The 26357-nt window shown below is 38.8% G+C and overlaps 2 protein-coding genes across 7 annotated transcripts; one reads left to right on the top strand and one right to left on the bottom strand.

Annotated features, from left to right (window-relative positions):
* Positions 1 to 26: 26 nt before the first annotated feature.
* LOC135674637 (protein CIA1-like) lies at positions 27 to 9265 on the bottom strand. The gene is made up of 10 exons (XM_065184680.1): positions 8846 to 9265; positions 8337 to 8483; positions 7967 to 8185; positions 7798 to 7859; positions 6394 to 6459; positions 6247 to 6321; positions 3436 to 3498; positions 1409 to 1478; positions 573 to 656; positions 27 to 438 (listed from the first exon to the last, which is right to left on the bottom strand). The coding sequence occupies exons 1-10, from the start codon at positions 9029 to 9031 to the stop codon at positions 364 to 366; spliced, it is 1047 nt and encodes a 348-aa protein (XP_065040752.1). The 5' UTR covers positions 9032 to 9265; the 3' UTR covers positions 27 to 363.
* A 282-nt stretch (positions 9266 to 9547) lies between these two features.
* LOC135674639 (transcription repressor OFP13-like) lies at positions 9548 to 24731 on the top strand. Of its 6 annotated transcripts, none has more exons than XM_065184683.1 (6): positions 9548 to 9671; positions 9785 to 9822; positions 9891 to 10009; positions 10119 to 10360; positions 21544 to 21617; positions 23673 to 24731. In XM_065184683.1, the coding sequence occupies exon 6, from the start codon at positions 24071 to 24073 to the stop codon at positions 24617 to 24619; it is 549 nt and encodes a 182-aa protein (XP_065040755.1). In that variant the 5' UTR covers positions 9548 to 9671; positions 9785 to 9822; positions 9891 to 10009; positions 10119 to 10360; positions 21544 to 21617; positions 23673 to 24070; the 3' UTR covers positions 24620 to 24731. The 6 variants fall into 6 exon arrangements, with proteins under 6 accessions (XP_065040755.1, XP_065040753.1, XP_065040758.1 ...); XM_065184681.1 differs by having other exon boundaries at positions 9551 to 9671; positions 9891 to 10004; XM_065184682.1 differs by having other exon boundaries at positions 9559 to 9671; positions 9793 to 9822; positions 9891 to 10004.
* Positions 24732 to 26357: the final 1626 nt, after the last annotated feature.

The raw sequence follows: 26357 nt of genomic DNA, 5'->3' as shown, positions 1-26357 counted from the left end.
TGGTCATTTTGATGCACACCGAAGACTAAGATCAATAACAGTCATTTTGGCATTGGATCAAGTTTATTACATCATGGATAGAAGGCCACAATGGCCATAACTGGTACAGATAAATAATACCATACAGAAACATGCTCACAGACTGTTCTAACTAATTATTCCATAAAAAAAACAGAATAATATGAAGAACATCAATGGTTTTAACTTCTACCACCCAAGATTACATTTTTATTCATCAACAGACTAAAAGTGACCAGCATGATGAACATACTCCTACATGTAAAATGGCTATATGAGGACAGGTATGTTGAAAACCATTTAATGATGTTCACTCTTCATCTCTTGGGCCATAAACAAGAGAGGTTACTTGGACACTACTGAAAGTTCCCAGATCTTTATCGTCCCATCATCACTGGCTGAAGCAAGAAGTCTTGGTTCCTGCAGGGTCATACCACAACATGTACAGTTAACAATTGCAATAGACCCAAAGGACAAAGAGTATACACATTTGAATGCAAAAAATACATCATGACTAATAACCAGAAATCCAGTTGTAAATAAAAGCAAATCACCTTCATATTCCATTGCACGGAGTTCACATCCATGTCATGAGCTTTTTCTTTCTTAACCAACATCTTATAAGATGGTTGATCAACCTGAAGTCCACAATATTAGCTGAGAGAATGTTGACCGCTTACACTAATCATTTCAACGAATAAATAAAAACATAATTTCCTATTATCCTCATAAACAAACCCACAAGCATGAAGCACATGGAAAAATGTCACCACAATGAAGCAATTTTGAATTGTTCGACCATAACTTAGCAACAAACTGTCTACAGAATGACCTTCAAAACCCTAGTTCTTTAGTTTGGCAGAATGGCCATGGGCCTGCAGGAAATTTGCATGATCAAAATCTGGAGAAATCTAACTACTTGATGCAATAAAGACCGTTAACAATATGAGCTTGTTCAGGAAAAATACAGATTGCCGCATACGAGGAGAAAAACAACAGCATCACTTAACAAGGCTTTTGGAACATGCTAAAAGATTGGAGGATATAGATCTTAAATACACTTACCTGAATATCAAGAAATGAGCATGAAAAACATGCTACAATTACATATAAATTTAGTTCAGTACCATGAACTTATAGATTAACATAACAACTAAATAGAAGAAGCAAATTAACAGGACTGCTGTTTTAAAAATTAACTAGAACCAATAGAAAAGGAACCCAAGTGCAATATGTCCACAGTAGGTTTAAAATTTGACTAGAACCCATAGAAAACGAACCCAAGCACAATATGTCCGCAGTCTTGATCATTATATACCAGTAACCAGTTCAAATTGGGTAAAAGCACAAATAACCATCTTTGCTTTTAGATGTCAGGCATGAATTATACAAAACTGTCTTTACTCTCAGTAAAAAGGCGTATAGCATCATCAGCCGCTCCACTCGCAATTAAACCCTCCCTGTAATTTGGAATAGGAAATCGCCCAGTTAGCCTAAGAAGGAATATCCTGAATTCACGATTACAAATGTTCAGCACAAAACATCAAAACATCGGCAGGTGACCATTTGATGACATAAGTAGACAAAAATATCCTAAAAAATATTATAATTATTCTTAGGCTCATTTCTGAAATTGCATGAGAAACTTATATGATTCAACCCTCAGTCTCCCCTAAAAAATATACTTACATAGATGCAAACATGCAGCACAATTGTCCAGCACATTACCGAAGAATCCTATTTTTCAAGATGGTGGTACTAGCAAATGGTCATGTCAATATCAAATCCCAATATTTTCCCTTAGTTGAAGGGCACCTTGGAACCTATAAATTGGAGCCATATTGATAGTTTGACACTTAAATACAGCCATTATTCTTCAATATTAACTATGATGGATATCTGCAGAGTAAACCAATGGGATTGGCAACAGAAAAGTAATAAACAAAAATAGCTTGTAGTACAGGTAACCAGCATCATAGGAAAAACTCTAGGGTGTGTTTGGCTGTTTTCTCAAAAGAAAATTTCCTGTTACTAAAATAAATAGGCAACATATTTATTTGGAAAACAATTTCCTGTACTCTAGTCTTGAAAACTATTCTTGGGCGAACTGTGATTAAAATATACTAGTATAACCAAGGTTCGTCGTACCGTACCGCACCGGCGTTTCGACCCGGGCTCGGTACGGTACGGTACCAGTGTACCGACCGGTACATTAGGGCGTACCGAGTGGTACACCCTGGTGTACCGAATAATTATATATTTTTTCATACTGTAGCAGTGCTACAGTATAGCACTATAGCGGTACCGAACGGTCCACGTACCGATAACCTGTCAGATCAGTACGTACCACCCATACCGGGCGATACGTTTCGGTATGACAGACCTTGAGTATAACAACATATAAGAAGATAAATTACATAATAATATAATATACAAAATTCACAAGATTAAATACCTTTATATATTTTATATATAATGTAGAAGATGGTACGAACATGTGCTTAGAAATACCTATGAATACGATAGTTAGAAGAGGTGAAATGATTAATGTTAGTGGTACAAGAAAAAGTAGAGGAAGACCTAAAATGGCTTCAATAGAAACTATAAATAAAAATTTTAGTAATCTAAACTTTAACCAAACATATGACTTTTTACACATCTCAATAGCAACAAAAAATCCATGTAGTGAACTCCAAATAGTTGGGAATTATGGTTTTGTTGTTGTTATATGATAATATAGTAATACAACACATTAGATAGGATTATGTCAATTGGTTGGGCCTGATCTCCCCAAGGAAGTTTTTTAATTGATGTAGTTTCTCATAAACCTGATGTTGTTGGACACAAGTATATGACCTCTTGGCCACCACATTATCTTAGAAAATTTCTTAAGTAATTTGGTTGAGCTACATAGCACAAGTCCTATCAAATAACCTAATAATATAAATACCTACATAAGATAAAATATTTAAAATATTAACTGTTATATGTTTTAAAATTTTTGTTCTTTTCTCCCTGTCTTTCCATAATTTGCACAACAAGTGATGTCCAAAGCTTAGTTATTGAGAACAAAAACTTGTTCTAAAATATGAATCTTCCTGAGAGCATATCAAAGTCCAAAGATAGCCTTAATTTCTTGTTTGCTTCAGTGTCCTAATATAAACCCCTCATTTCTCTACTAATCCAATAAGGAGAACCCTGGGGCCCAATAGATAAATTGATATCATAGAACAAAATTCACATGAAGCAACAATTTGTCCAGAGATTCATATTAACATGTTAGATGATTCTATATAGTTGGTTAGAGCAATGGAGTGCAAACATTACTTTACAACTTTGAGAATAAAGCAACACTTAAAATGAAAATCTGGTAAGAAAATACTCCCAAGAGAAAAGATGCAAAGCATAATTTAATACCTTGACCAATGAACTGAGAATATGGTCCGATCATGATATCCAGAAAGGGTACACAGATGACTCCTGAAAGAACCAGAAAATTCCCATCAGATGATAAAAAAAAAGGATTTACATACGCAGTTTATCAGAATATGTTGATCAGGTTAAGCCATTAAGAATTTGGCACGAATACAAGGTCAAGATATCCATAAACCATTGTTGAGAACTATATCAACAAATACAAGATTCCTTCAAAAGAATTTTAAACATTAGGTGACTGACTAACTCTCCATCCACTAGAATATGTTAGCCAAAGAAGCTCAGTGATACCAGACTTGGGCCATAGGTTGCTTGTTCTACAACCTACTCACCAGAAGGTACAGATTCTATATCCTTGTAAACCAAACTTCCATATCAGTTTTAGATCACTTGTACAACCAACCCTCTGAAACATTTGTCAACTGAAAACTTTCTTTGTTTGTAAATCTACATTATAGAAAATATTCTTTTGAGTGAACATGGAGCAATAATGCATGTCTTATGAGCACATAATTAATGGCAAATGACTTCTTGTTTGGACTTTTCACAAATCACTAAATGTACTGTTAATATAATTAATTAATCATTTTCATCCATCTGTTTCACTTAAAGTAAAGATCATAGGATTGTACACAATTGTATAATTGAAAAGGTAAAGAAAGTATGATAGAGATAATAAAACATAACACTTATTTGTATAGAAATAAAAAAATTAAAAATATAAAATCAAAACTACAAATTTAAATAACAGTAAAAACAAAGAACAAAGTGAACAAGCATAAAAATAAGATCTGAACTTTATAAATTACTGAAAATAAATATAAAAAATATTGTTGCATGAAATAAAAACTAGAAGAGACAAGATAAAATCTGTTTTCTTGGAGAGAGGCAGACATATCCATAAATAGTATTTTGTGTGCAGTAAAATATAGGACATAACTAGTACTTGAATGTACTCAAAACAATTTGTTTTAAGTTATTCTTGAATGCCAAAAAGACGTTTCCTAGTTTTGTTAGGCCAACCTCCTCCGAGGCTTTCAGTGAACCTATAAGAGAACTATAGGTAACAATATCAAATTAAAAAAATCTTGTTTTTAGTGCTTTTAATCAAGGTTTTTAATTTCATACCATATCGACGTTTCAAGCTTTGCCCGATACGGTATGGTACGAGCATACCGAGTGGTACACCAAGGTGTACCGCTCAGTACATATATATATATATATATATATATATATATATATATATATATATATAAAGGGAGTACGCTGCCTCAAAGTCGTCGCCTCCTTTTCTTCTCCTCGTCTACGACATTTGACAAAGACGTCAAAGGCTGCAGATGTCTCCAGCCTTCGGCGCGATGCAACGAGGAGAAGAACGAGGTCTTCTCCTCATTCGCGGCGTTCGGCGAAGACGTCAACGGCCGCAGATGTCTTCGGCCTTCAGCGCGACGCGACGAGGAGAAGAACATGGTCTTCTCATCTGCGGTGTTCGGTGAAGATGTCGAAGGCTGCAGATGTCTCCAGCCTTCGGCGCAATGCAATGAGGAGAAGAACCCAGTCTTCTCCTCATCTGCGGTGTTCGGCAAAGACGTCGAAAGCCACAGACATCTCCGGCCTTTGGCGAAGGACACGGCGAAGAAGAAGTCGAGTCGTCGCCTCTCCGTTACCTCCTGGATCGGGATCGTCGAGGGAGGGCGGCACCGGATCGGAAAGCGTCAAGGTTCTCCCGATTCTCCCTCTTCTTCGAGCGTCTTCTCCCTCTTCTCCCTCAACACTTCTTCCCTCGCCGCAACCAAGCTGATACCACCCGATAGCGGGCAGTCCGCGTACCAGTATGCTGGAGGACTGGTACGTACCGCTCGGTATAGGCGGTATCATTCAAAATTAAAATCCTTGCTTTTAATACAATCAACTCCGTCTCTTATCAACTGGCCATACGAATTGCTAGTTAGACTAATACATACACCAGTACATATGGTATTCCAAAAAAAGCCAAAAATGGCTAAAAATTCAAAAACCCATATTTTAATTTTTTTCCTAATTTCTTCGTATATAAATTATATTTAGATAAGAATAAAGTGTATGCAAGCCATAAGTGAATAGAAATTCTAGGTGACTCGAATGAGAGAGAACGAGAGTGAGTCAAAGCAAGTGAACGAGGGGGAAGCGAGGACTTAAAGGGTCAAAACAAGGCCCAACATTCAATTTGACCATTGGGACCTGGTTTGACTTGAGAGATCAGTATAGGCCTGTATCAATTGATAACAATCGAGTTTCAAACCCCATAACAATACTGTTACCAGCCCCATAATAATGTACCACCCAAAATGGTCCAGTCCACATATCGATCAACTGGCAAACCGATCCATACCACCCATTTCATATCGTATTGAACGGTACGTCAAACCATGTCCTAGTAACATATAATTGAATGAATCCTACAATAGCTCCTCATGACAAATATAGAGTCGGCTTGCAAAGTGATTTAGGTGACATGTAGCAATTAGTGTTTTTTTTTTTTCATTATGGCCAACTTTCTTAAACACATCATATCACCTTAAATTGCAACTGTCAGTATTCATACAAACCCAATGCTAATGAAGTAAACTCTTTGCATCGGAATTGCTATATGAATAACTTCTGTTGTAATTTGCATTAAAATTTTCAACTTTCATGAATATAGTAATGACTTGGATGGAAATTTGAAATGGTAGCTGAAAAGCTTCTACATTTATAAGAGATATTATGTATTGAAAAGCAAAGCCAATACTGTCAAATGAAGTTGCATCTTACCAAGATCCATTGCCATCACCACTTGTCTCAGATGGATTCTGTGAAGTATCCCATATCTTCAAAGTAAGATCATCACTGCATAAAGAAGAAGCAATAAGATGCCATATTATCATCTTTCTTGTTGGTAACAATGTTAAGAATATGTACCTGCATGTAACCATTCTATCCCCAGCAGAGTTGAAAGATAATGCCCAGACTGTAGATGTATGCCCACTGAGGAGCAAAGATCAAAATGAATAAGAATTGCAAATAGACCTCAAAGTGCATGAACAAGGATATTTTGCCCAGACTGTAGATGTATGCCCACTGAGGAGCAAAGATCAAAATGAATAAGAATTGCAAATAGATCTCAAAGTGCATGAACAAGGATGTTTTCTTGTCATCATTACGGTAGTATCTTGCCTAGTATATTTATTATCACATCCATAAGAAGTCATATATAAACTTAACCTTCAATTACCATCACATAGTTATTGTCCATGAAATTATAACTGATGAAAAAATGGAGCACAACCTTATGTCTCTGCAGCTTAATATGCAAAATATGGATGGCAAGAACATAAAGCATGAATCTTTCACAAGACGAAACAGGATATCTTCCAGCAATATTATTTTCTTTTTTTTTGTTTTCCTTTTTTTAGGCAAGGTCAACAATAATGAGATAGGATAATTTTGAAACCCTTGTTATGCTTACAAACAAAAATGACACAAGTTCTTAAAGGTTTAAATCTTCAGAGGAGATAGAAATACAGCTTTTGAAGGTGGTTCCCAAATATATATGAAGAGAAATCAACTAGGAAAAAAGGGGTGACTTTATTGATACTGCAGAAACTACAAACAGATAAAGCTCCCTGGGAGATGCTTCAGTTAATAGGTAAGAGATAGCATGAGCAAATTTACAACATGAAGTTAAGGGGGCATGGCTGACTGACAAATTTATTACATTCTTCAATCATTGATAGTACTATTACTAGATTGACACATGGGACACCTGTCAATAAACTGAACAACGCAAAAAGAAAAGTATTGCCAGAGTATTCATCACATGATTTGTACCAATTTGTAGGAATGTTAGTTGCCAATCACATAGGAACCTTGGCTCACTAGTCTGTCATCCCAGTTGAACAACAAATGTTTCGTTATAAAATTGTCTTCTCAACTGGTCATGTAACTACCCATAACAAGATGAGTGAGATTTTTGTCCATTTGATCTCTTAACCTCTGTCATCTGTAGAAATGGGGCATTACCTGTTTCTTTAGTTAAATTTATATGGCATCTATATAGCTTCCCTCTGAACCACTAAAATGGATATGTTTATCAGTCAACAAAGCTAAGAAGTTAATTTCATGAATGAACAATCACAAGAAACATATCCTGAAATTTTAAAAGCAGTATCAGTAGTCCAAAATAAGTTTTCTACTACACTCAACATCCAAGTTTATTATAAGTTTCAATTCCCAATGAATATCATTTGCCTACAGATAGGTAATAACAACATGAACGAATTTGTCTCATATTGGATAGTAAAGGAAGATGTATAACTTCAGTACCTGCTAGCTTCACCTAATGTTTGCACACAATGCCAATCATCATCACCATCCTCAGTCCAGACCTTGGTATCATACCAAGTTCAGTTAGGTTCAAGATAGATTGCATGAAACAAATAACTAAATGGACATTTAAGTTCAAAAGCTAAAACATAGCTGAACAATTCCATACCTTGACAGAGTTGTCATAGCCAACAGAAACCAAAATATCCAGGAAGGGATGCCACTGGACCATCTTAACATCCTGTGTGTGACCTTGCAATACCGAAACACACTCAAATTCATTACCCGGTTGAGCTTCCCAGATCCAAACAGTCTTATCTCGAGCACATGTTGCAAGCAAGGATCCAGAGGCATTCCACGAGACACTCTTAACTTCGTTTTCATGACCCTGAAGAAGGGCAAAGTGTGAAGGGAAAAAACTGATTTACTTATCATTCAAGTAACGTGAAGCTGTAAAAGTAAAATAATAAAGAAAAGTGATACCAATTTGCTTAGGCATAAACACACTGAACCATGCAAATTTCATCATTAGTGTTTACCTCAAGTGTCGCAACACATTCAAATTCACCACCAACATGTTCCCATACGGCAGTTGTACCATCAAAACTTGCTGTAGCCAACAATTTTCCACTAGGAGACCATGCACAAGACCGGACCGTCCGAGTGTGAGTATCTTCAAGAACAGACTGTGATAAGATAATTCAATGCAAATTAATTCTTGCAAGCCAAATATCAAACAAGTCCATAGACAACTCAAAGATATGAATCGATAGATTATAGATTAAAATAGCTTAACCTACACATTTGAGTATAATGCCAGAGGATGAGATACGTTATCTAATACCCATAACAGATGATATCTAGATTAGAAGTCCAAAACTAATTCAGCCGACGCTAACTAGTAGCTTCTATTACAAATTAAGCAGTTCCCTTCAAAATTCAGGACTACAGAAACCTGCTTCCACTTCATACGGAATTAGCAAACAACAATAATCCAGGAAACCATGTACGAAAACAAAGAAGATGAATCATAGAGGGAAACACAAACCGAGCAATTCCAGGAACCAGAAGGCCCCTTCTGCCAGATCCTGACCGTCTTATCGCCGCTGCAAGAGGCAAGCATCCCGGCGACGCCAGTAGCCGCGGGGTTCCACGCGAGACTCCAGACTCGATCGGTGTGACCTTCCAGCTTCTGGATCTCCCTCAGTTCCAACTCCCCGTCCAAGAGCTCCATCTCCACAGCCGCCCGCAGCCGCCACGGATCGCCGACGACGGAGAAGCCCGGTTCAATCGGACGAAGAGATTTAGGGTTTGAATCCGTGGCCCGTGAGGAAGCTAGGGTTTCGGAGAGCTCTGTTCTGGCTCGGGAGGCAACCTTGCGTCGAGCGATTAGCGAGCAGGAAACGCCAAGATCTTCTTACCGACGGCTTGCGTCGAATGAAGTCTCGGGTGAGTAGCGCATGAAGAGCGCAGTGATCCCCTCTTTTACGAAACGAGTCTCAGAATCCAAACCCGAAAGCGACTCCGTTTTCAAGTTATTTTGAATCCATTAAGATAGGGTACAAAATTAATGCCCGATCCGAATCCGATTTAATAGAATACCCATCCTCGGATCCGGATTCGGATCTTAATGCAAAATATTAATTATATGGCCCAAAAATAATTATCATTATTGTACAAAAGATTTATGACGTCACGAAGGTTTCGGCCCAACTAGCGGCCACGGGTCAAAGCCCAAAACACTCCCCAGAAAACATATCATCCGTCGGATTGGCGACTGGTTGAGTCGGAGCCGGCATTTTAGGGTTCTATTTCCTAGGCACGGCGATTACTCGTCCCTGCAGTCGACAGCTGCCCTGTTCGTGGAGGTCCCGGTGAGCCTCCTGCCTCTTCTCGCCTCGAAATCCATATTCTTTTGCTCGAATTTTCGCTTATCGATTTGTTTCCGGCGGCGGATCTGATATCATTCTTGTGTTTTTCCTTGAAGGATTGCAGTAGGAAAGAGATACACGTCTGAGCGATGAGGTAATCCGAGTTCTTCAAGTCCTTTTCGCGATATCATTATTGGGCTCTCATCATATATATATATAAAGCAATCGGCTCGGGAGAGAGAGCGCGCGCGTGTGGCGATGGATGTGAGTCCGTCGTCTTTTGGAGACGCTTTGGCTACGGGCGACTGCTTGGCTGCTACCTGGGATTATCACGAGGTCAGGCACGGTTCATCTCTCTCTCTCTCTCTCTTGTTTGTGGAGGAGGGTTCTCTTCGGAGTTCACCGGAGTTACTCTCTGTATATTTGTCTCATCAATCAATCGTGTTGCAGATCTTTCTCCAGCAGACGATCGAGGACTTGAAGCACAAGCTCACCTGCACCAACATGGAATTGGAGGCGCTGCGGACCAACGCCCACGAAGAGCTGCAGAAAGCCAAGGAAAGCAACCAGCAATTGATCGAACTCCTCGAGCTACGAACCTCCGAGAGAGACGAAGCGAGAAACCAGCTGCAGCTCCTGCTGAACCAGATCGGACAACCGAGCCTCGCCGGTCTCCCTCGAGTGCTTCCCCTGTAAGCATAAAAATCTGTAATTATGCTAAATCAATTCTGCGGAATTAACCTATATGCCAGGATTGAAATTCAATACATAGATCTAATTATACGATGCGTACCTTTTGATGCCATCCGTTCAGAGATCTTGTTTGATCTGCTCAGCACACCGTGATCCAAGATTGCTGCAGGCTCCGTCTTTAATCCGATCGCACTGCTGCAGGGAGTGCGAAGAGTAGACCTCAACGGAGAGATGCGCGTTTATACGTGTCAACGTTATGACGCTCTAACACACTAACACACCCTCAACCACTAGAGATCCTGTCCGTTTATAGGCGAGAGCAGAGGGTCTACGATGAGATGAGATCTCAGAAGATTTCCTCGGATATCTCCGAGGAATCGTTCCGTAGTGGACTTAGTCTTGGCTAAAATATCGCAACGAAACCCAATTCTATTATATATCTTATTCAATAAAAGGGCCACATATTCTAACATTCTCCCACTTGGCCCATTAATTGATAAGATATAAAAGAAATACAAAATCAAAACAAACAAAACAAAATTTGTTTGAAAACAATTTTACCTAATTGGATTCCAAAAAAATTTTTGAAAAGCATTTTATACATGGCCATGTTTTAAAATAAGCCAATAAGTCCAATAATCACAATAATACTATATTAAGTCCAACTATCGATGCGAGTAACGGTTGTATTTCATCAATGTCATACTCCCTTCTATGTACCACAACATTGTTAGTCTTTCCTAACATAGTCCATAATGACCCCTGTAATTTGTCTTGTCAAGACAATCCTGTTATTACATTCAACCATAATATGCATAAACATAAATGTAAACAGGATAGCAGAAACAGATAACTTTTATTAAAAATGTCAATAATAGCATCCACATAAACATGCATCACCATATCCTTTATGACTTGCTCACAAGCCCCATTCTAAGAACATGTTCTTTGAATATTTTGCACTGTAAGGCTTTTGTCAATGGATCAGCAATCATCATAGTGGTGCTCAAGTTCTCAATAGACACTTGTTGTTTCTGGACTCTTTCTCTAACCACCAAGTACTTTAACTCAATGTGTTTGGAACCACTAGAGTACTTGCCATTCTTAGAGAAGAAAACTGCTGCGGTGTTATCACAAAATATCTTCAGCGGCTTGGCAATTGAGTCGACCACACCAAGTCCTGAGATAAAATTTCGCAGCCATAAAGCTTGATTGGTGGCCTCAAAGCATGCCACAAATTCAGCTTCCATTGTTGATGATGCAATAAGCGATTGCTTTGCACTTTTCCAAGAAATTGCCCCACCAGCTAACATAAATACAAATCCTGAAGTGGACTTCCTGCTGTCGAGGCAATTTGCAAAATCAGCATCTGAATATCCAGTTACTTCAAGCTGATCAGATCTCTTGTATGTGAGCATATAATCTTTTGTCCCTTGTAGATATCTCATTACTTTCTTTGCAGCTTTCCAATATTCCATTCTTGGGTTGCTTTGATATCTTCCCAGCATTACAACTGCAAAACTGATATCTGGTCTTGTACAGGTTTGAGCATATAGTAGACTTCCAACTGCGCATCCATAAGGAATATTCTTCATTTGATTCTTTTCTAAGTCATTTCTTGGGCACTGGTTTTGACTGAATTTTTCACCTTTAGTAATAGGTACATCATTGGTTGAGCAAAGCTGCATATTAAATCTCTCCAAGATACGATCAATATATCCTTTCTGAGACAATCCTAATAATCCTTGAGATCTATCCCTGAATATCTCAATGCCAATGACGTAGGATGCCTCATTCATATCAACCATCTTAAAGTTCTTGTTGAGAAATATCTTAGTTTCGTGCAATAAACCAAGATCACTACTGGCAAGTAAAATATCATCCACATATAAGACCAATATAATAAACTTGCTCCCACTTACCTTCAGGTATATACACTGATCAACAATGTTTTCCTTAAATCCGAAGGAAGTAATGGTATTATGAAACTTTATATACCATTGTCTGGAAGCTTGTTTAAGGCCATAAATGGATTTCTTAAGTTTACAAGCCCAACTTTCTTTTCCCTTCAGGTTGTTCCATATAGATTTCCTCATCCAGATCCCCATTCAGAAATGCTGTTTTCACATCCATCTGATGCAACTCAAGATCATAATGAGCTACTAATGCCATAACGATTCTCAATGAGTCCTTTTTAGAAACAGGAGAAAAAGTCTCATTATAATCGATGCCTTCCTTCTGAGAAAAACCTTTGGCCACAAGTCTGGCTTTATATCGTTCGATATTGCCCGTTGAGTCGCGTTTTGTCTTAAAGACCCATTTACAACCGACTCTTTTACAATCATTGGGCAATTCAACGAGATCCCAGACATTATTCTGTACCATTGATTTTAACTCTTCTTTCATTGCATCATACCATTTTTCAGAATCGTTACTTTCTATGGCTTGTGAAAACGATAAGGGGTCTCTTTTTATTCCTATATCATAATCTGATTCTTGTAGATATACAACATAATCATCAGAAATGGCATGTTTCCTTTTCCTTTGAGATCTTCTCAAATCTGCCAATTGTGATTGTTCTACAAGATCATCAGCAGCGACATCAACATCATGTGAGAGTTCTTGGATGTTATTTTGTTGTTCACCCCCATTAATACTCTCATTGATTTGAGGAACAACAATCTCTCGGATAGGAGATGATATGGGAGAATTAACCTGAATCTCCTCAATATCAAAATTAATCCTTCGAGATTTTTCACTCCCACTGATTTCGCCATTTTCTAGGAATTTTGCATTACCAGATTCTACTATTCTCATACTATGATTAGGGCAATAAAATCTGTATCCCTTGGATTTTTCTGGATAACCAATAAAATATCCTGAAATAGTTCTTGGATCCAATTTCTTTTCATGTGGATTGAATACTCTTATCTCTGCAGGACATCCCCAAATATGTAAATGTCTCAGACTGGGCTTCCTACCAGTCCATAACTCAAATGGAGTCGATGAAACTGACTTACTAGGAACCCTGTTCAAGATGTACATAGCTGTCCTAAGAGCTTCACCCCACATCGACTCAGGTACAGAGGAATAACTCATCATGCTCCTAACCATATCCATCAGAGTACGATTTCGTCTTTCAGCAACATCGTTCTGCTGTGGCACACCTGGTAATGCATATTGAGCACAAATACCCCGTTGTTCTAGGAATCTAGCAAAAGGACCAATATTCTGACCAGATCCATCATATCTGCCATAAAATTCACCACCTCTGTCAGATCTAACAATTTTAACTTTTCTATCTAATTGTCTCTCAACCTCATTTATATATACTTCAAGAGTATCAACGGCTTGAGACTTTTCATGTATTAGATAAACTTTGCCATATCTGGACAGATCATCTATAAATGTGATGAAATATTTTTCTCCACTAAAACAAGGAATATGGAGTGGTCCGCAGATATTAGTATGAATAATCTCAAGAAGTTTTTTACTTCTTGTGGCATTTTTCTTTATTTGTTTAGTTTGCTTTCCCTTGATGCAATCTATACAAATATCAAAATCAGTGAAGTCTAAATGTTCCAAAATATTATCCTTCACTAATCTTTCAATTCTTTCCTTGGAGATATGCCTCAATCGTCTATGCCACAATATGGAAGATCTTTCATTATTGAAACTACGTTTCAATCCAACATTTGATTGCAGGGTCATTAGTGTCTTTGCAAACTCAAGATCCAAATTAATTCTGTACAAACCATCACACAGAATTCCAGAACCAACTTTTATTGAATCATAAAATATGCTGAGTTTGCCACTACCAAAAGAAATACAATATCCCAACTCATCAATTCTAGAAAGAGAAATCAAATTTCTAGAAATTGTAGGGACATAACATGTGTCAACAAGATCCATCAAGTGACCCGTCTCTAAGCATAGACGATAAGTTCCCATTGATATCACTTTCGCTTTAAGACGATTTCCCATAATGATGAATCTTTCATGTTCTTTTGGTTTCCGAATTGAAAGGAATACCTGCATGTTATTTGTAACATGAGTTGAAGCACCGGAATCAATCCACCAAGTGTTAGAAGGAACTTCTGTAATGTTTGATTCGAAACATACAAAGGTCGAGTTAATACCTTTCTTTTCGAACCAAGTCTTGCGTTTAATGCAATCCTTCTTCACATGTCCTTTCTTGCCACAAAAGAAGCACTTTACAGTAAATACTTTCTTTTCATTATTCTGTTTAACATTTCCAGACTTAGCAAATCTCTTTGATGGATGATGCTTCAACTTTCTTTTCTTATTACCACCTCCTTGAGTAGTCGTCATGACATTATATGAATTTTCCTGTCTTAATCTCAATTCTTCCTGAACACACATGCTAGTCAACTCATTCAAGTCCCACTTATCTTTATTTGTATTGTAGTGAATCTTGAATGGGCCAAACTGAGAATGAAGAGAATTAAGAATAAATTGCACGAGGAAAGATTCATCAACATTCATGCCTAATGTTTTAAGTTTTGCAGTTTTGTTAGCCATATTGAGGATATGATCCTGAATTCCTCGAGTACCATCATACTGAGCTGTAGTCAGTTCTTTCATCAATGTGCCAGCCAATGACTTATCAGCAGATTTAAATCTATCTTCAATAACCTTTAAATATTCCTTTGCGCTAGTTGCAATCGGTAATGAAGTCTTTATGTTATTTGCAATTGTCATTCTTATGAACATTAAACTAAGCCTATCAGATCTTTCCCAAGCCTTCATTTCATTAACTTGTTCTGCAGTACTTTCATCAGTCAAGTCTGCAGGCTTTTCAACAAGTAATGCTAGATCAAGATCTAATACACCCAGTGTGAATTGCACATGCTCTAACCATTCTGAATAATTTGATCCAGAAAGTACAGGGACACTTGAAGCATATGAATGTATATGCGGAAGTACCACTGCAAAAAGATATATAACAACATTAATGCTTTGAGTTTGTCAAAAAATTGATGAACTATTGATATCATCTATATTACACCTTTGGGTGAAATATTGACATATCTAGTGTTCACTCAAGAATATTTTTGGAGGACTGATACTATCCTTGAGGAATAGGTATTGTTACCTTTGGGTATACAACCCTAAACTGCAAGGATATCTAAAATAGTATCATCCTACCCCATCATATAATTATTTGAATTAGATTCTTCTTTGGGATTATCTAAATCTCATAATTATATGTGTCATTATGAATATTATTTCCTTAATATCATTTAGGACTAATTCTTTAATATTATTTTATAAGTCATTAGTCTAGGTCACTTTGGTGACTTCAAGACTAATGCAATGATATAAAATAAAAATGTCCTATAAATGACAAAACTTTTATTGTAATTCATATCACAAAAGTTTATCATCCTAGGCCACTTTGGCAGCTACTAGTCAGATAAAACTTAGGGAAATAAATTACAAATAATATTCATCAATGTTTCTTTAATTTTGCTAAACAGTTCAATAATAAAATAACAATAATAATTATTGAACATTTATGTAAAGCAGTTCAATAATAAATAACCATAACAATTATTGAACATTAAAGCAAAGTAATTCAATAATAAATAACAATAATAATTATTGAAATTTAATGCTAAGCAGTTCAATAATAAATAACCATAACAATTATTGAACATTAAAGCAAAATAATTCAATAATAAATAATAATAATAATTATTGAAATTCAATGCAGAACAGTTCAATAATAAATAACTATAACAATTATTGAACTTTAATAAAAAACTCATATGATAATTTCAAGCATATACATGTGAATAAATAAATAAAAAATTCTAAAAAACAATAATTGGATTTTTTTTTATTTACCACATATATAATGAATAATTCATATGAGAAAACTATAAAATAAACCATAATTTATAGTTTTTTTTTAATCAAAATTAAATCCAATCAAATAATCAAAAAATAATAATCATGATTAAAATTAATCATAATTATAATAAATGATATTTATCAATTTTATAATTGAGAATATAACCTAAATTTCTCAATTTCATAATGATAAAAACCGAAAATATTTGATATGATATAAATCGAAAATATGCGAATGGCAGAACTGTAATTTGGCAGAAATTAGACCCGAGGCCAAAACCGTAAATATGTTAGAACATAAACTGTAATTACGATATTTGCAAAGGGTAAAACTGTAATTTTGAAAACCCTAGCCTCGAGGACAAAAACGTAAATATGCCAAAACCCTAATCTGCCATTGCCGCCGCCGCTGCCTGCGCGAGCGGCGCTGCCGCTGCAGCCTGCGGCCCGGCCGCCTGTGCGCGGCTGCGGGTTGCCGCCTGTACGCGGCTGCGGGCTACCGCCTATGCGCGGCTGCCAGCGACTGCCTGTGCGCGGCTTCCAGCGGTAGATCTAGCCTGTGCGCGGCCACTGCCGCCACGGCGCTGCCGCCGCGGGGCTGCTACTGCTCATGCGCGGCCGGTGCCGCTGCGGCGGTTCCTGCCCGCGGGTGGCTGCTGCCAGCACGCGGCCGCCGCCTGTGCACGGCCTACTCACGCATGGCCGCCACATGGGCTGTCTGCCTGCGTGCGGCCGATCGTCGCATGGACGGATTCTGGCCGTGTGCGACCGGGGTTCTGTGATGCCGTGTGCGACCGGGGTTCTGTGATGCCGTGTGCGACCGGGGTTCTGTGATGCCGTCGCACGGACGGAGTTCTGTGATGCCGTCGCACGGACGGAGTTCTGTGATGCCGTCGCACGGACGGAGTTCTGTGATGCCGTCGCACGGACGGAGTTCTGTGATGCCGTCGCACGGACGGAGTTCTGTGATGCCGTCACACGGACGGGTTCTGTGATGTCGTCGCACGGACGGGTTCTGTGATGCCGTCGCGTGGACGGGTTCTGTAATGCCGTCGCACGGACAGGTTCTGTGATGCCGTCACGTGGACGGGTTCTGTGATGCCGTCACGTGGACGGGTTCTGTAATGCCGTCGCACGGACGGGTTCTGTGATGCCGTCGCGTGGACGGGTTCTGTAATGCCGTCGCGTGGACGGGTTCTGTGATGTCCGCATATGGAACGAGTTCTGTGATGTGCGCATATGGGACGAGTTCTGTGATGTGCGCATATGGGACGAGTTCTGTGATGTCCGCATATGGGACGAGTTCTGTGATGTCCGCATATGGGACGAGTTCTGTGATGCATACGCTACTCGGCGTAATCGCAGATTCGCAGCGAGGTCGACGGTGACCATTACTGCTTAGCAGTTCTTGGAAGATAAAGGTAATTATACATCGTAAATTAATTTACAGATCTAATGCATGATTTCAAAAACCGGGCTCTGATACCAATTGTAAGCATAAAAATCTGTAATTATGCTAAATCAATTATGCGGAATTAACCTATATGCCAGGATTGAAATTCAATACATAGATCTAATTATACGATGCGTACCTTTTGATGCCATCCGTTCAGAGATCTTGTTTGATCTGCTCAGCACACCGTGATCCAAAATTGCTGCAGGCTCCGTCTTTAATCCGATCACGCTGCGGAATCTGCAGGGAGTGCGAAGAGTAGACCCTTTCTCCTCTCTTCCTATCCTTTCACAGGATCACACAGATCCTGATTTGGGGAGAGGGAGAGGGTTTTGGGGAGAGAGTCGAGGAGAATAACTGAATTCCTCAACGGAGAGATGCGTCTATACTGTCAACGTTATGACGCTCTAACACACTAACACACCCTCAACCACTAGAGATCCTGTCCGTTTATAGGCGAGAGCAGAGGGTCTACGATGAGATGAGATCTCAGAAGATTTCCTCCCATCAAGGATATCTCCGAGGAATCGTTCCGTAGTGGACTTAGTCTTGGCTAAAATATCGCAACGGAACCCAATTCTATTATATATCTTATTCAATAAAAGGGCCACATATTCTAACATCCCCATCCTCCAACCGATGCTTCTCCGTTGCTGCAAGCGATCGGCAGCTCCAACATCTCCGACAACCTATCCGAGACAGCCCACCCTTCCCAGCGGTACGTTTCGTCTCCGGTCGAGTCGTTCGTCGACGCCACCGCCGTCACTTCTCCGGAGCTCTCGACCGGGAACATGGGCGATTCCTCGAGGGGGGCGTCGTCTTCCAGCATGGGCAAGTATGAACAAGCCTCTGCTGTAACTGATAGCCTCGCCATGAAGGGGAGTCGACCGGAAAGAGGCAGGTTTGTGCAAGCTGTGCTGCAAGCAGGGCCGTTGCTGCAGACTCTTATGATGGCGGGGAAGCTGCCGCAGTGGCGCAATCCTCCCCCACCCCTGCGGCATCTACAAGTTCCTTCGGTGGCCATGATCCCAACAGACCATGCCGGTCATAGAGCTTCTCAGATTTGCTGTGCTGTTCCTGTGTGGAATTTTTCATGATGCAGCTTGATTCATCTCTCTCTCTCTCTCTCTCTTCTGATGGAACAATTCAGACAAGTTCTCCAAGAGTGCTTTGTTTGCTTTGATCTCTCTCTCTCTCTCTCGATGGAACAATGCAGAAAAAGTTCTGCAAGAGTTCTTTGTTTGCTTTGATATACATGTAAGGAGAATAAAACTATTCTCCCAGTTTATTTTAATAAGCTGTTGACTTTTTGCTTTGTCATCCTGTATGATTTCAGTTTATTTTAATAAAACTCTCCATCGCCACACGCGCGCGCTCTCTCATAAGCAATATGAAAAAAAAAACATGCATCGAGTCCATAAGCAAACTCAAAAAACAGAATCACGGATAGAAAAGAGAAAAAACAAAAGAATTACAAAACAAATAAAATTTTGAACTTTGGAAGCAAAGAGAAATAGGTAGAACGTTAAAGCATGTCGATATTGATAGGGGTAATAATGGCGGCATGACGTGTCACTGACCTCACCTGGGCGTCATTCTGCCCAACGAGGAGGGCAATAACGCTGACTCGACACGCACTGACGTCACCTGCTCTCAGGCAACGACTTCTGACCCCACGCGCTTGACCGAGGCAGGGGAGGACGACGACCGGGTGTTTATGTGACTCTTCAATTATATTTTTCCAAAGTTGATTCTTTCGATGATAAGTACAACACATGGGATGATTATATCTACAACACATTTTTTCTTAAAGGATGCACTTTTCACATTATATGAATATTATAACGAAAAATCAATTTTGTGTTCAAAATTTTTCTCCTGTGAATGTTTATGATTTTGTTGCCTTTTTTACATGATCAAATTAAGATGCTTGTCTAATTCTAAACCTTATCTGTCTTGGTTCTGGGATCATGATTCCGTTGTGCTAATGCTTGCTTCTGCCATCTCCAGGCCGAGAAGATAGGCCTTAACTACATAGATGTGGAAAGTCTAAAGAAGATGAACAAAAATAACAAGTTGGTTAAAAACACTTGCTAAGAAGCATGGCCTGCAGTACCGGATCGTACCGCCCGGTATGGGCGGTACGTACCGGTCTGACAAGCTTCCGGTACGCAGATCGTCTGTAGCAACACTGTAGCACTGTAGTAGTGCTACAATGCTCGACATGCCTAAATATACCAAGCGGTACACCTGGGTGTATCGCTCGGTATACCGTACCGTACCGGTACCGAACCCAGGTCGAAACTCCGGTACGATACGGTATTACGGACCTTGCTAAGAAGTACCATGCTTTTCTAGCATCAAAGGCTATTATCAAACAGATCCCTCGCCTCCTTGGACCTGGTCTTAACAAGGCAGGCAAGTACTATAACTTTTTAACTCTTATGGCAAGCATGACACTTTCAAGTGCAGCTTCTCATATTTTTGGTGACAAAATGAAACAATCATTGGTAAGTTTTAGTTGTCATATTCTTCTCTTTTTACTCCTTTTTCATTGTAATTTCCAGGAAATAAATAGTTGTTTCACATCTAAGATAGATAGTCAAATAATGGTAATTAGTCAACAGCCACCCCACCCTCAGTGAGCTAACTGGCTACTTTATAGAACCATCTAAACCATGTATTATAATGCAATTACTGGATTGTTATAACCTGATACAGTGTATTTTGGAAAATAGAGAAGTCTGCTTTGGAGATTACTTGTTTTTGCAAGTGACATTGCCATTAGTGTTGTATTGTTTCATTGGAATTGATTGTCATGCTCTTAAACTATTGTCATCCATATGAGAATGTTGTGTGGAGTCTGATGGGAAAAAGGCTAAACTAAACTTACACTCGAGGATAAACAATTATTTCTATTATAACAAAAAAAAAAAAGTTGATCAACATATTGTTTTATTCTGATGCAAGGATTGTACCAAAGTTCTCTGCTGCTGGGTGTCATTGCTTTTTGTCATTTTCCTTTTGTTCATTTTGCTGCTGATGTTGACTTCATTATCAATTAGGTTGAATTTTAAATCTCGATACATCTTTTTATGATGTATAAAAATTATATTTCTCTACTCCATTGACCAAACTCCTGCATCTCCTCTTGTATGCATTATTATTTTTTTTTTGATACATATCTCTCTTTATGGCTACACTTTTTTACCATGCCTAAATGTTAGGTCGGCTCTGATACCAAATATTATGACTCGGGCCTGATGGGCTAACTGGTCTATCAACTTCGTTTGGTCTAAACCATTGACTAAAATACTTAAGCTGAAGTTGATAATAGTACACTCATCAGACCCTTATAAGTCAATCATACACATTACTCGTTTCCGATGTGGGACTAATGGGATGTTACAGAATTTATGTTTCCACTATGCCTATAAAGTCAATCATCAAAATTTTCTTTCGTAGTGTTAAATCTTACCCCTGCATTCCATTTTAGAAAATAGGTTTGGTTTCTCTTACTTATGTTGATGTTACTAAGATCCTTGTCCACTTGATCCCTTATGGTAATTAATTCAATTTTGTTTTGCTGCCTGATGAGCTTTGACATGATTTTGTTGAGCATGTAACATCTAACACGTAAATTCTAGAATAAACACTGAAATAATGGATTAATTTGTTTGTCTTTTCATCCACCATATTACTCTTGGGATCTTTGTGGCCACAATGACTTCTTCTTAATTTGAACGCCTCTTGGAGCGTTTGTTCTTATTTGCTGTAGTTTCATGCGCAAGTCATTTGTTCATGTCCAAAATACAATAAGTTAAGAAGTATTAAACATATTTAATGTTACAGGTGAGGTGCTTGTACCTGAAGAGCACTATGGGAAAGCCATACCGGGTATTCTAATTTGCTCCTTTCTCAGGCAGGTCAGTGATAAGATGCAATTCCTTCAGTTTTCTTAGCATATAAGGATTTTTTTTATAAGAATCATGGAAGTACCGAGGTATCAAACAATTGTGAAACTTTTGTTTCCAGTTTCCAATCAAATCTTTGTTTAATGAATGTGGTCGGTGGCAGCACCTATGAGATAGATATTCTTGCTTTGCTTCTAATACTTGGTGGGCTCTTCGTTTATGGCATCTCTCTGATGGTACCTATTGATCATTGCTTTGTTGTGAGAAGTAGTGAAGATTCATATTACTTCAAACCATGTGAAAAGTATTAAACAAATATGGCTACTAATTTAATATATGATTAGAGGAAAATATAACTCCAAGCCAGGTGATTAAAACTGAGCTTTAAAGATCCTGTGCTCCACACTTTGGTACATCCAATTATAGTTCAGGATGAAAAAAGAAAGAGTGAAGTAATTGGTAGATAACTTCAGTTACAAATTCAATATGTAATGGTAAATCAAAATTATTAATTATTTGTAATCTTTTCTCAGACTTTATTAATGTCACAGCATTCTTATTTCAGCAACCCTAAGGTTTGTTTTCAGATTCAATGGGAAAAAAGAGGCAAGAGTAAAATAAGATCTTTACTTTTTGGAGCACTTGATAGATCTCAGTGCATGTTCAAAGCCTCCATGTCACCAAATCTCACTGCCAAGAGAAAGGCTTACAAGCCAAGGCATGAACACAACCCCAAGATCACCTATATCCAGTGAAATCTGTATGGCTTGTTCAGGTCTTCAACCTCATAATATCAGGCATGGAACATTCTAGAGGTTCTAAATTTATTTTTATATAAGCTGCAATGCACTTGTCACAAAATTTAAACAAATATTGTAAGATTCAGCAAAAGATGCATGACAAGATCCAGTCCAATCCATTAATTACATAGGTTGGTGCTAAGTAAAAAAAAAAAAAAAAAAAAAGATCTTGGCTCATTTATGATATTAGAGCTTAAAACTATGTTTTAAGGTAGCAGCTGACTTGTATTAGCCTATAAATAATCCCCTACCTAAACACCTACAAGTGAGTTAATAAAGATGTGTTGTTGGCTTCTTGTCCCCTTTCATTGCTTTGGTTTTATGCTTGTTTAACCATTGCTGAAGGTTTTAATATTTGATGTCTAGTTTACCTGGAAGGACAAGCATGCCTCTCAAGCTCTATGATTGAGGATTGGCAAGGAAGCATGTGGTGCAGTTGGAAGACAGGATAGCTGCCTTTAAGCTATCATTAGCTGAAATGTCCCATAGGAGACAGTGACATTGGTCACATCAACTCACATTGGGAAGAGTATACCCTTTTTTTGATGCTTGACTTCACACAAATGAGGTGATTAGAATATTGGACAAACAAACATTGGCAATTGGGAATGAGACATTCTTGTTGCTGTTAGGTGTATTGAAATGAAACCAAAGCAAGCAAGAGACATTGTATCCTCTGGTGTGTGGACAAAGGAGACAAAGGTGAACTCCTGTTTGTTCACCTTAGGCAAACTAATGAAAGATGAGAGAGAAAGCCAAAGGCTAATAGTAGAATACAAGACCTTATGTTAGTTTCACTGTTGGCATTGGTGGATGGATATGGATATCTTAGTAGGAATAGGCTTATGACAAGACAAATGCTTCATCAAGCAACTCCAATCTTAGTAATTAGCAGCTGAAACCACAAAAACACACTGACTTTTCATGTTTTTTTTTCTCTCTCTTTTCTCACTTGGAAATATCACAGTTAAAAGTATGGAATGAACATTCAACCCTTTGATTTAAAAGGGTTGATGCATACAATTTTTTCCAGGAAAAACTCAAAAAGAGGATTTTTTTTTTCTCAGCCATCTATCTTTATCATTAAACTTTATGAAGAACAAAGGATAAATATATATATTTCTTACATTACATGGCCTAAATAACAACCTACCTACATTTTATGTTGTCTTCATCAATCGAAGGACATCATTGTGTGAATTGAGTTGTATTATTCATTACTAGTTGACTTGATCTACACAAGCCTAATTTTCTTCTGGTGCAACAGTTGCAATGCACCCACCCCTCCTTCTCAACCATGACAAGATGAAAAGGACAAGAACAAGGCAATGTGACAGATACCTACACTGGAGTTGCAACATCTTCTTCTTGCCAAAAACAATGAAAAGGTGTTCATCATCACACCACAGCAAACCCTATTTGAATTCGACCACCACTGTTGCATGGATCTGCTGAACTCTCTCTCTCTCTCTCTCTCTCTCTCTATGGATATATCTATATATATAACCTCCCACTGTTGTCTATCATTGCTCACATGCATCACCTTTAGAAATGTCACTCTCCTTCTTAAAAACCTCTTGAAGCTCATCCATCCATCACAGACTCCTTTCTTCACCATTAATGCATACCTCATTCTGAAGGAGGAGAGAGAGATCAGATACGGGCATGAAACCAAGCTTCGCCTCTCTCTTCTCTAGAGTGAGGCCGATGGCTTCCTCTCCTCCTCCTCCTCCTCTTCTCAACGAGTCATGCCTGTCGAACTCGTCGTCAGGCGAGTGGGAGAGCTTCTCGGACGGCGACGCCGTCGAAGCGGTCATCCACGGGCTGAGGTCGTCGGACAGGCTGTTCTTCGAACCAGGCACGACGAGCTCGATGGTGGAGGAGGCGGCCAAGTCCGACGTCGACGGCACTCCGTTCGAGGGGAGCATCGCTATGGCGGTGGACTCGGAGGACCCTTATCGTGACTTCAAGCAGTCGATGGAGGAGATGCTGCTGGCGCATGGCGTGGGAGACTGGGCGTGGCTTCAGCAGATGCTGGGATGGTATTTGCTGCTCAATGGGAAGAAGAATCATGGGTTTATAATTGGAGCATTCATGGACTTGCTTTTGGGCATTGCTTCTTCTTCCTCTTGTTCTACTTCTTCTTCTTCTCCTTCATCCTCTTCTTCCAGTTCTTTTACCTTCGAGATCGAGGAGGAGGAGGAGATGATGTGAAGTGGATGCAGTTTGACGTCCATCCTATTGATCACTGTAGCCATGGGAAGAAGAGTACACTCAAACATGACTTGCTGCTAATAGCATGGATGTGGATTTTTGTCTTTGACTAAATGGGGGGGGGGGGGGAAATAAAAATGTGAATTTTCTCTCTCTCTCTCTCTCTCTCTCTCTCTCTCTCTCTTTTTACATGGATTTTCTTTTTCAACAAAATAGAAACACACAAACCACTATAATAATAATAATCATATATTTCATGAGCTTAGATGATGCCAAGCAATCTTTCACTTTATTGAGGTTGGAAGGAAGAACAGATGAGTTGCAAAGTTGACAATCTCATATATCATTATTTGTTTTAGTGAGCCCCAAAGCACAAGAGAGCATTCTTTGGTGTTCAATGTTTTAAGTCCAATCATGGAATTACAATATTTTTCAAAAGTGTTAGCAAATCAAATTTGTTTTTATTTTTCTTGAAGAAGGTAGGAGGAGAAAGCTTAAAAAGAAGAAAATTGTGGGGTACTTGTTTTTCCCTTTGTCAACCAACCAACCAACCAAAGCTAATGATAAGATTTGATTGAAGAAGAATCGTAATGGAATAAATTGACAAGTAAAGAAAGGTAGGATTTTTCTTGTTTCCAAAAACATTTCTTCTTTCAAGTTTGTGTTTTGCCTATACTTTCTGAATCAAATTGAGGTAAGACTGCAAGAGGCAGTGAAAAGGAAATGTCATGACCCAAAAATCAAGCCAAACTCTGAAAGATCACACCAAGTTATTTTTCTGAAAGTTGGTTTCTTCTTTTTGGATTAGATGAATTGGAAAATGGATGCACAGTTGTCTGAGACAAAGATGAAACAAATTGAAAAGATAGAATGCTGTGTGGAAGGAAGGATCACAGAGCAACAGTTCCCAGTCAGTGGAACCACACACTTTGGAAGTAAGCCAAAAGATATGTAGTGTGTGTGTGTGTGTGGCCTGCAACATCATCATCAGGTAGAAGAACTATAGATGAACAGTAAGTACTATGGGCAACTAAAGCTTTAAGTGTTCCTTTCAGCTACTCTCTCTCTCTCTCTCTCTCTCTCTCTCTCTCATTCACTCAATAGAAGCCAAACAAATACTTCCACAACGTAAAAAGGCAAAAAGCTAGCAACAAAACTCTCTCTCTCTCTCTCTCTCTCTCTCTCCTGTCGGCTTGTAGACTATTGTCTACAGATAGATAGACTATGGGTAAGAAAAGACAAAAGGAAAGGTAGAGGTGAGTTTTGTTCTTCGCGAGATATCGCTTACCTTTTTTAGCCGACATGGAATTCTTCTGTATGTGATGTTGAGAACCCAAACCTTGTTGAAAGGTTCAGTCTGGATGAGTGAGTCACAGCGGCAACAACATAAACTCGTCAAGCTCGCTCATCCTTATCTGCGAACCTTACAGCAATGGAGAGAGAGAGAGAGAGAGAGAGATGGTGTCGTCCTTTTTGGTTGGACGTAAAAAGCCTGCAGCAGAAGCACTGGATTGGGCGCTCTGTGGTTGACCGCCAACTGTTCGATGGTGGGTTCAGTGCTCGTGCACTGTTGATGAATAGGTTCCAACCTGATACCGACTCTCACGCTACCACAGATCTGTGGGTGTAATAATACTTACTATAGCCAACTTTCTAAAGAGAGAGAGAGAGAGAGAGAGAGAGAGAGAGATTGTCATAAAGAGCTCTTTATTTATTTATTTTAAAAAAAAAACTAATA

Source organism: Musa acuminata, chromosome BXJ1-5, assembly GCF_036884655.1.
Source record: "Musa acuminata AAA Group cultivar baxijiao chromosome BXJ1-5, Cavendish_Baxijiao_AAA, whole genome shotgun sequence".
Taxonomy (NCBI): domain Eukaryota; kingdom Viridiplantae; phylum Streptophyta; class Magnoliopsida; order Zingiberales; family Musaceae; genus Musa; species Musa acuminata.
This window is presented reverse-complemented; position numbering and strand designations above follow the sequence as displayed.